Below are 11,237 nucleotides of genomic sequence, written 5' to 3' on the forward strand. Positions count from 1 at the left end.
ACTTCGCTATTTTTACCCTGTTTTCCTTTTTTTTAATGTTAATTAGATGCACAGCAAAATGCGTGTAGTAAATCAATAATAAAGATTGTATAAGGAGATATAACTGAGCAGCAAGTCCCTTGGCGTAGCAGTCAAAAAGGAAAATGAGCACTGCTTTCCTTAAGCCCAGAGGATGCCATGTGGACAACAGCATTAAAATAACGGGGTGAAGAAGACCGCCTTGAGTTGGCTAAAGGAAGCTGACTGTGTCGCAGGCCGGTGTGTTTTCTGCACCCCGTTCACTGCCTCTCTGGGGTTTATTTGCAAGCAGGCAGGTGGCCACGAATATAGACCCAGCAACATAGTTTGGTGAAAAGGAGCAAACCTGGTTTATCCAGTACATGCTCGTGGTGTTACAAAGACGTAAAGGCAAGGGTAGCGATGATACACATGACTTCAGTAAACAGAGCACACTTATTTCTCACATGAATAGTCTTTTTCCTTCTTGTTGATGCGATTTACTCTGTAGCCACCTGTCTTGGCTTTTGCCAAGGAAGCTGATCCATGCTCACGCAGATTCTGCAGCTCTTAGTTCCTTTTAATTCATCAGATGGAGGGTATCATTTGTTCTAGTGGGTGCCTTGGTCCTCAGGGTTTGCAGCTGATGGCTTTTTCTGGCACAAAATTGGTTTTTTTCTGGTTGTAGGTAAGTGGGAAAGGGCCACTTGATCTGTGAAATGAAAACATGGGGGAAAATTTTCCATTGAGGCCAGTGGGAATTCTCAGCCATGGGGTTGGGCTCTGACCTGTGCAGTTTCTCCACGCCTGGGGTGGATCCAGGGAGTGGCCTGCACGTGTAGGCTGAGCTGCTCACTGATCCATCTGAAAGGGAGTGTGAGAAGTAGATCAGCCCTCACGGATGTGTTTAAAGATGTGAATCCCTGGTGAGAAATTCTATGTAACTGAGTGTGATAGGACCTTATCCACGTGCAGAAACAAATTATTTTTCCCTTCATAGAATCTTAGAATGGTTTGGGTTGGAAGGGACCTTAAAGACTGCCCAGTTCCAACCCCCTGCCATGGGCAGGGACACCTCCCACCAGACCAGGTTGCCCAAAGCCCCATCCAGCCTGGCCTTGAGCACTTCCAGGGATGGGGCATCCACAGCTTCTCTGGGCAGCCTGTGCCAGGGCCTCGCCACCCTCTGAGTGAAGAATTTCTTCCTAATACCTAATCTAAACCTAACGTTTTTTAGTTTAAAACCATTCCACCTTCTCCTATCACTACACTCCTGGACAATGAGTCCCTCCCCAGCTTTCCTATAAGGCCCCCTTTAGGTACTGGAAGGCCACTATAAGATCTCATAGGAGAGGTGCTCCAGCCCCCTGATCATCCTCGTGGTCCACTTCTGGACCCACTCTATCAGCTCCATGTCCTCCCTGTGCTGGGGGCCCAAGAGCTGAACGCAGCACTCCAGGTGGGGTCTCACAAGAGCAGAGCAGAGGGGGAGAATCCCCTCCCTCACCCTGCTGCCCACGCTGCTTCTGATGCAGCCCAGGATACAGCTGGCTTTGTGGGCTTCAAGTGCATGTTGCCAGATCATGGTGAGCTTCTCATCTACCAACACCCCCAGGTCCTTCTCCTCAGGGCTGCTCTCGACCCATTCTACACCCAGCCTGTATTTGTGCTTGGGATTGCCCCAGCCCAGGTGCAGGACCCTGCACTTGGCCTTGTTGAACCTCAGGCCCACCTCTCAAGCCTGTCCAGGTCCCTCTGAATGGCATCCCTTCCCTCCTGCGTGTCCCTCCTTGGTTTCTTCAGGCTGCCAATTCATTCTTCTGGGCTAGGTGGTTTTTTGTTTGTTTTGTTTTGTTTTATCAACTTAATAGAGTCTGTAAATGAAATCTTTGTGTTTATCTTTTTTTTTAAAGGTGCAAACATAAGTACATGCTCTTCTTTGCATGTGTGGCCTGGGTCCATGAGGACCCTTTTGTATGCCTCTCTGGCTTTGTGTGAAGGCTGAGATACTCATTGCTCAGCACGCTGGATGTTAGGTAGGTCCAGTTTTCAGAAGACAGATGCCCATGATCCATGTGCTTTTGAAAAAAATCTCTCTGCCAAAAGTCACAGTTCCTGTAAGGTCTTTCAAGTTGGATGTGCAAAGTCATTATCCAGTTTTGCAAGTCTTGGCCTATACATTTTCCTTTAAAACAGATATTTTTTGCAAGATTTCTATGAGCTTCCAGCTGTGCTCCTGTAACAAGCCTCTCATTTAAAGTACTCATTTCAAAAGGCTGCTGGCCTCAGAGAATATAAGGAGAAGGCTTTCTTTTATTACTGTATATTAATTAAAGAAATGCCTAACACATACTTGGAATTCCTTTTTGGAAAAAAAAAAAAGTTCTCCTTAACATGCCGGAGTTCAAGGAAGTCAGGATTAAATTAACCATTTTCAGAGCTGATGTCTGGCAGAATTAAGATTATCTGCAACTGCCAGCCCTATGGGAGAGCAGATGTTTATAAATCATAATTACTTCAGCTCAAATCTCCCCACACGTATTTCTCACCTGATTTGTCTCCTTATATGACTGACTGGAGTGTGTTCCCTCTACAGCTGCAGTTCAGGCTGCCGAGTGGTCACGGTGGGACTGGAGGTGCTGTTGTGAGGGGCACCGCAGGGAGCTCCTCAGCTCAGGCCAGAGGTCCGTCAGGGTCTGTCTCTGACAGTAACCTGTAGGGAAGGAGCATCAGCAACATGACAAGTAGAGACTATTTCTCTTCTTCAGGCACAGCAAGCATAAAGGGGAGAGATTGGGGTTGAGGGATCTGGCAGAAGGTTGCCCTGTGGGATGAATGGTCAAGTGAAAGGACAGCAGGTCTGGCCGGTGAGGGACACACAGGATGGATGGGCACGTTCTTCACAGTCACTGAGACAGTGAGACCCGGACAGTTTTGGCCGAGTACTTTTTTGCTTATTGAGATTTGGAGTGTTTTTAGGCAGGAATTCGCAATAAGTCAATGTTGGACTGTGTGACTCAGCCGAGTCTCTAAAGTAACGCAGCTAACAGCTTGTGAGTGTGTGCAAAGTGGGAAAAGAGAGGGAGTGGTTTCTCTGGGCGGACTTCATCTAGCATTTTAAAATACCTAAATGTGAGCGTCTGCGTGTCAGCTGGCTGCCCACTGTCCACCGTAGACAGTGGAAATCTATAACAGCATGTAGCAACTGAGCACTGCACAGCAGACCCTTGTGTTTGGTCAGCTGGAAAGCCCTCAGTCCTGCTGGCTGTATTAGCAAGGTCTCCACTGAGTACAACATGGGCTTGGGCACCTGGCTCTCCGCTCATCCTAAATCCACTCCTTTTCTGAATCATGCTCCAAAAAATGAAACTAGCCACAAACAAGAGCTAAACGGGGCTGTTTGAATGGGGCCTATGTTTTAGCTTATGCCTTAGTGCCATGATTCTTATGCCAGGAGAAGTATGCCCCCTTTCAGATATTTAATGTGAACAATTTGGGGTGGACCCCAGAAAATCCAGCACACTTTCTCTTCCCCTTCTCAAAGATCTTGCTCTGGCAGCCCTGTTAGCATGCTGTGTTTGCCGACATGGACAAGGAGCGGGAGGGGAGCGGGATTAAGAGCTGGAACGTGTGGGTACGTGTGGTGGGCAACAGCCAAGTGGCGTGGCTCAGGCTGCTTCCTCTGACCACGTTCCCTTCTCCACACGTGTGTGGCCAAAGCCAAGAGAAGGCAGATGGCGGCGTGGCAGCATTGTGAGCAACACCGTGCTTCCCCTGCCTGAAGAGTTTGGGTGCTGGACAAGACGGAATAGCCTGTGCTGGGGTGGCCAGGTACCTGCGGAGTGTCTCTGTGTGAAGGTAGCAGAGGAAGACCCTAGAGAGCTCCAGTGCTCTGCCTGCTGATGCACAAAATCTCTTCGAAAGGCATCATGCAGGGGCACAGGGGAAGGTGGTGCCAGCTCCACCTTTGCAGAAACTTTGGGTCATAACAATTACTTGGGCAGGTGGAGGGAGCAGGACAGTATCACAGGGGAGTGTCTTGGGGCTGTGGGTGTCGAGGTTTGAGGCAGTTTAAAATATTAGGTGTACCTGAGTGAGAGTGGGGAGTGTAGGAAGACAAAGCATTCCAGACCTGGGAATGCTGGCCCAGTTTTACAGCGTGTTAAGAACTGCTGGCTGAGTAGCCCAGGCACTCACCCAGCAGCAGGCAAGGGGAAGCACCAGCACCAGTTCAATAGCACTGCCTGAATTTCTGAGTATGAAGAAAAAGCTGGTACACAAGCAGATGACAGGCAAAATCCGATTTTTAATGAAGAAGTTTGCAGAGAGCTTCAGATGATGAACATCTCTGACACTATTGCCATCTGCTCTTAGAGCACTCGCAAACAAGGGGCAAAAAATTAGCTGAATAAAATGAGTCACTCGTGTCTGTGCTTCCTTATTAAGAATCCTGAAGCTGCAGCTTGCCATCCGAGTGTGCAAGGAAACCAGATATTTGTATCACTTACCCATGTAATGTTTCTCTTAATATAAATCATTTGACTTACATCACAGAATAAAAATAAGTTATTGGTAAGCTACCAAAATAATACAATACTTGCAAAGTAAGTTTTACACAGACACAAACCTGTTTTCTCTCGTGGGCACATCACTGGCAAATTAAACCCCTGTATCTGTCTCCCTCCTGGGAGAACACGTGGCTGGAGAAGGTAACGTGTCAGCAGCTCCCACAGGAGAAAAGGCCAGGCTCAGTCACACAGCGGACGTACCAAAGGAGCAATAAGCCGTGCAAAAACTGCCTGGGCAAAGGCATCTTGCAGGAAGTGCTTGAGAGTTAAAACTAATGCAGGCTAAGCAGCATGTGTCAGCCTGACAATGCTTCTTTCAGACTTTGGTCTCTCGTGGTATCATTGCTGGTTTATCCTTTCCCCTCTCTTGGTTCAGCACGTGAGCTTGGGTTCTGTTCTCTGGAGGTCACTGGAAATGCCCATGGCTGAAAAAAAGCCTGATTTTGAAAAATTGAGCAGCACTGGGATCTCTCATGTATGTTTCTCGGATATCTGAAGACAATATCTCTCCAGGATCATATCTGTCTACGCCTGTCCTTTTTATTCTGCATACTCACACCATATGTCTATTATAGACAGAGGGAGCGATGTATTTTTATGGCTAGTTCTTGAACTCCTATTTCAAAATGCTTAAACTCGAGAAAAAAACAGTGTGCATGCAATGCATTACACCAGTTCAGTAGTTCACATGAGTTCACTCTTTTCATCTGTGGGAGTATGTAGCCTTCAGCTAGTGAATGTCACGTTGTGCAAGAGAGAAAAATTGGAGAAAATTGTGCTGAGGGGGATTTTTGAAAATGACGCTTTTTCAACTTTGTGAATTTTAAATTCAGAGATTTTGGTAGCAAGATTTTTTGTATACTTTCAAGCTGCAAGGCTTCATGCCTGGGCTTATACTGTAAATTGCAACATTTAGCAATTTGTAGTTTAATTTAGAAGGATCACCTACTTTCCTAAGTGTTTAAGTAATGTGGCAGTCTGTGGTTATTGATTCTCTCTGAATTTATTACAAGAAAGCTGTATTCACTCTCTCCCCTTGGGAATGCCCCTCCTGAACTGCATGCTTGCTAGTGACAGCTTAGACCCTTGATACATAACCAAAGACCTTGCCTAATATCCTTGCAACTGCTCAGGGAATTTTTATTAAGTAAAAGCATCATTAAAGTCGACAGAATGATGAAGTTTAATGAGCATCTTTCTCACTTGATATTGTTAGTTTTGCTGCAGCAGCCATAGTGCTCTCATTTGTTACTTCCAGTGGGGCAGATAGAAAATGCAGGGAGAATTTGTTTGTGTTTATATTTGCATACAAAGAAACATTTATGTTCATGAGAAATGTTCGCTTTGAAAAATATATACAAGGAAAGAAAGCAACTGGAAATATCTCTTTGAGGGTTTTCTGCATTTTCTGTCTTGCATTTCATCTCGCCTTTCACTTTAACATAATGAGAAGGCTGCATGCAGTGCTGTAGCTGCTAAGTCTACAAAGGGTCGGCGGTTTGTGAGCTGTGATTATGATAACTAGCTTCTGACTTGCTGAAGACTGCAAGTATCTCAAGTATTTATTTGCAGTCTGGATTTTACTCCTCAGCCCAGGCTTTGGGCTGAGAGGTTGCGTAGTGTTCCGCCTGGAGCTATACCATGAACCTGTCAAGTTCCAAATACCAGGCGTGAAGGCGCCTGCCGTGTATGTATTATCAGCACTTACCTCACGAATCTGCCTTAAAACAGTAAGAACAATTAATCTTAGTATTGCTCTCCCTGTTTATCGAGGCCATCTGCCCTTGCCGAGGGTCTTGCCATGCAAGCAGCTATGTCAGGGTTCCACCACGCAGTAAATTGCCACCCACCAGCTGAGCAGTGAGGCTGTCTGCGGGCATGTTTTAAGCTGACCCACGGTGCCAAGGACAGCGTGCGAGTGCCTCAGCCCAACATGTTTGACTTCACGGTGATGGCAGAGCAGGAGCATGCACCCAGCCACTACAGCTTGGCTGACAGACGGTGACTTACAAGCTGTGCTTTCCACGGCTGCATCCTTCCAGTAGGTATCGAAGTCATTAAGGACTGTTTGTGTGAACTCCACTACTGTTATAGCCAAAGGGTTTTAGCTTCTTGTGCAATTCGGGTAGTTGCTTCTCCATGTGGATCAGTTCAATTAGGGCTGGTTGTTTTTGTTGTTTTTCTGTTGTATTTTTTTTTTCCACGGGAGCTATAAAAGTAGTGTCTGTCATTGTACCAGAAGTTCATTGAAAATCCGGAATTCTCTTTTCCCTCGTGTAACAGAAGGCAAATTCTGTCCCAGAGGCATTATCACAGTCATTATTGTATTTAAATGTTGTTGTGACACCATATGTCTCCTTGTATTTGATGTGTGCAAACACAAGAGAGAGAGTCCCTGTCTGTGAAGGCTTATATAATCTAAATACGTCTGATCCTTGCTCTTTGCGTAGCAGACTACTGTGATAGATTGTAATGCATTTATCTTCAGCTGAGACAGCAACGTGCAGCTGAAACTTACTTGAAATTTTGCCAGAGAAACCTAAGTAGATATGTTTGATTGGTTTATTTCAAACCCAGTAAGTACTCGTCTGGATGAAGTTTTGGTGCCCGTGCCCATAGAATTGGTTGGACATGAGAATACGGCAAAAGAATGTAAAAGTGCTGCAGATTTCTGCAGCTCACACAGATCTACTGCTACGAACGTAGTATTTGCATGGTGACAGGGAGGAAATTGCCAAAGCACCAGCAGCGCTGAATATTGTAAAGGAGCAAATATCAAAGAAAAACTGCTACCAGAACTATTTACAGGTATATTGGGAATTTTACCACTTAACACATGCAGTGGCTGCTGGACCTCATTTCCCAGTCAAAAGATATTGCCCAAGTAGACTTGCCAGCACTCCACAGTTGATTCAAAATTGCCAATATTCAGTTCTTCCACTTCAAAAGATGCATGTAGTCAGTAGAAGTCCCACCACACCCTCCCTTTTCAGAAGTAGTTCACTAAATCAGAGCTCTGCCAGTCCACAAGCTTTAAAATTTGCACTGAGAAAGCAGAAAATGAGAGACAGAGTGAATGCCAAAAGCATTGACTGAGTGGGAAATTCATATGACATTTCCAAAGCAAAAAAGCGGAGCCTTAACCAAAAAAAGGGGCATATAATACACTGAAAAACACCAAAGCCATTCTAGTCCTCTCTGGGTTGGCACTAACAGGAAGCTGTAGGCAGCAGTATGCTGAAGACATAGAAATGTTTCTGTGTGTGTGCTCAGATACAATGGATGAGTGGATTCTCTGTTAATGCTTACAGTCCCAAGTGGGGACTTTTTTTTTATAGGAAAAAACTCACATTCCACTCCAGTGTAACGTGGTTTAGTGGGTGACATTGGTGGTAGGGAGATGCTTGGACCAGATGATCTTGGATGTCTTTTCCAACCTTAATGATTCTGTGATTATTTCTCCAGAGCCAAAAAACAACTTGAATGTTAATTTATTATTTAACTAACTCTTGGTGTTCACAGAGTAGAGCAGCATCCATTTGCACTTTTCTATTGCTGGCTACTCAGAGTTAGGAAATTATTGCTGACAGTGGCTCAAATGCTGCGCTGCTTATCATTGAGAAAAAGATGCTTCTTGTCCCCTGACTCTTTCTATCCTGGATCAGTTTTTGATGAGACAGTCTCCTTGAATGACAGTGAAAATATTTCTGTGCTTTCCAACAGTGATAGTATTTCCTCATACCAAAACATCCCCTTCCATATCTTCTCTCTCTCATCTCACTTAATGCCTTCCAAAATGGGACAGGTATTTAGGATGGACATTTGGTTAGTACATGTGCTGTACTGGGATAAAATACAACCTCTGCTGTTGGGGCTGTATATCTATGAAAATGAAAATACATGTGTTGGAGCTAACAGTCAGCATGCAGTTATCACAGGCATTCAGGGCTCTCTCTGCATTTGTCAGGAAATCTCTCGTTGATGGTGGATGATGGCACACATAACATTTTGGTAAGGTGAAACCGTGCCTTAGTTTACAGTTGCATTTTCTTTGCACCGGGCTGTTTTGGGTAGAGTACACCTTGACAGCAGCCCGTTTAGCAGTGTGCTCTAGGAGAAGCTCTAATCCCATTTTGCAATCCAGCAAACCCAGGGCTGAAGTATCTTCCAGATGCTGCGAAATAATAAAGCCGAGGGCAGGTAGAAGGTTTAACCTCCCAGCTTCAGTATGTCTTAGCTAAAATCTCTCTGTATCTGCCATAAATAGCCCCTCCAGAGCCATGCTGTTGTATACATGGTGACTCAAGGTACCTCTGTTTGGATCCTTGTTCAATGTCTCGTGCGTACAGTTGACCAAGGCCTATGCCAGGTCATGTCTGAGAAGCAAGGCCAGTTCTCTGCTGCTGAGATGAGTTTCAGCCTGCAAAGTTGAAGAGGTGGCTTTAAGTGAAGGGTCGCTTTATCTCCGAGACGCCCACTCAGGCTGGTAGCCATGGCAGAGCTGTGTATCAGGTCATGCTCTCTGGACAAGCAGGAACAATTCATGAGAAACTAACCCAGTCCTGACGTGACTAAGCAAAAGTGCTGAAAGGATCTGTAGCTGGTCCTTGTTTGCTACAAGGGCTGGACAGATGCGTGAGCTCTACACGTGGACTTCAGCAGGGCTGAGTGCACGCGACAGTGTGCGATGAACCAGGGCAGCTCGCCCCCTGAGGGGAGCTGGGGCCTCTGGGGTGCCACAGGCACCTGGAAAGGCAGGGCCCAGCTTCTATGGCGACAGCGCTGACTGACCCGTGCTTCTGCACATCCAAAGGCAATTCTGGGAAGAGTTGCTCAGCCCAAAGCCTCTAGGCCTGTTGTGTTTCGTGAGAAATTCAACCAAAAGGTGGAGGGGCAGTGACACAGGGAGGGGCAGTGACACGGGACCTTTTCAGTAGCAAAATTCCTGTCAGGTTTTAGACGTCCATGTCCAACCCTATTGGCAATAACATGGGATCAGAGCGGACGCCCACCAGCATGAAGCTAAAGCATTAGCAGGGGGACACCTTTCAGAGGGGTTTCAGTATTTGTGTCAACATCGCCGGTGTTTATACAGCTGAATGAGCAGAAACAAAGCTCAGCTCCATTCCCTTTAGATACACTGACACCCCTGCAAAGTACATCTTCAAAAAGCACTCTGTGTCGATACGGGAAGTTAAGTTTGAGCTGTGTTTATTTTTGGTACGTTTTTAATTTAGTTTAATCAGGATTACTCATAAATTATCTATTAATTACTGTGTGATATTTAGCAAGATCCTCTCAGCCATGTAGTCTGTTTAGTGTTGCTGTGAATGCTAGCTGTCTTAATTGTAGGATACTTTGTCAACATTTAATCAGTGGTACTTACTAATGTGGCAGTGATGTGTTGGTAGCTGTCCCAGTACTATCAATCATCTGTGAGCAGCAAAGAAGGCTGTGACACCATTGCTCTCTGTCACATTATCAAGCCCTTGGGTTTTGAGTTAGGGATGATGCTCACTTTGCTCTAAGTGGGCACTCTATCTCTCCAGCTCAACCCAATTTTTGTCATTGTCGACTCGAATACGCATCCTCACAGCCCTCTGAGCCTTGATTCCCAAACTGCAGAGTAAAGGTTGCTAGTTTCTGAAGGCAAAACTGATTGCTCCTTCACTGCTCCAAAGGCCTGCTCTTCACAGTGTTACTCTAAGTCACAAAAAATCAGTAACGTGGACTGCAGCATGAGATTTGATAGAAAAATGAGTGTGTTGACACAAAATAAATGTAATGACCTTCCACTTTTTTTTTATTTCTAGTAACCAGATGTGTTGTTTAACATGCTGCAGATTAAAAGCCTATATTTAATGGTTGTATCACAAATGTTCTTTGTCTTATTTCCTTACAGTCTTTATGGCAGACACATGCAGGCAAACCCTGAACCTCCAAAGAAGAACAATGACAAGTCAAAGAAGATCAGTCGTAAGCCTCTGGCAGCCAAGAACAAATAAGTCCCCAGCTTGTGCCTTTGTTTTTATATCTTTTATATCTCTTTTGCATGTGCCTATAGTATTCCAACACATTTCCTATAACTTATATTGTAAGGAAGCAGAGACTAGAGGTAAAGGCGATTCACTGTGTGTGCTGCTTTAGAAGATTCTGCTGAAGGAATACAAAATTACACACTCTCCTAATTATGGTCACATTTATGTAGCCATTTAATATATCACTGTCAAACACATTTTAGCTTTTCTATTTATATGTACATTAATGTCCTCTGTTCACATGTATCACATCCTATTAATATCAGGTTTTTTGCACTTACACAATAATAAATTTCATATATTATTACATATGATTTTAATAAAAGCCTCTATTTGTCTTGTGTTTTTATTTCTTTGGTAGGACTTCTGAATGGTGATATTCTTGAGGAACATAAGCATCTGGTTTCCTGCAATGTCTTAATTTCTTTTGTAGGAATGCGGTAGCATTTTGTCTGATACAAGTTGGTTAAAATGTAAAGCATTCTCTTCAAGAGTGAAAAATTTTAATCAGTTTCTGTTTCTCTTTTACATTGCTGTGTCCTGCTTTTTTGCTTTGAAGGTTATTTTGAAATCAGGGAGTAGGGGAGGGGAGAGAGGAAAGGAAAAAAAAAATATATCTGTGGAAAAAGCTGCC

General features: G+C 44.7%; 1 protein-coding gene across 1 annotated transcript in view; it reads left to right on the top strand.

The window, feature by feature from the left end:
- Positions 1-10,928, top strand: part of RSU1 (Ras suppressor protein 1) — a 98,213-nt gene extending 87,285 nt beyond the window's left edge. The window contains exon 9 of the mRNA XM_040547615.1: positions 10,468-10,928. Within this exon, the coding sequence (XP_040403549.1) occupies positions 10,468-10,570 (103 nt within the window). The 3' untranslated portion in view covers positions 10,571-10,928. The remainder of the gene's footprint in view (positions 1-10,467) is intronic.
- Positions 10,929-11,237: the final 309 nt, after the last annotated feature.

The sequence above is a fragment of the Cygnus olor genome, chromosome 2, assembly GCF_009769625.2.
Source record: "Cygnus olor isolate bCygOlo1 chromosome 2, bCygOlo1.pri.v2, whole genome shotgun sequence".
In the NCBI taxonomy this organism is placed as follows: Eukaryota; Metazoa; Chordata; class Aves; order Anseriformes; family Anatidae; genus Cygnus; species Cygnus olor.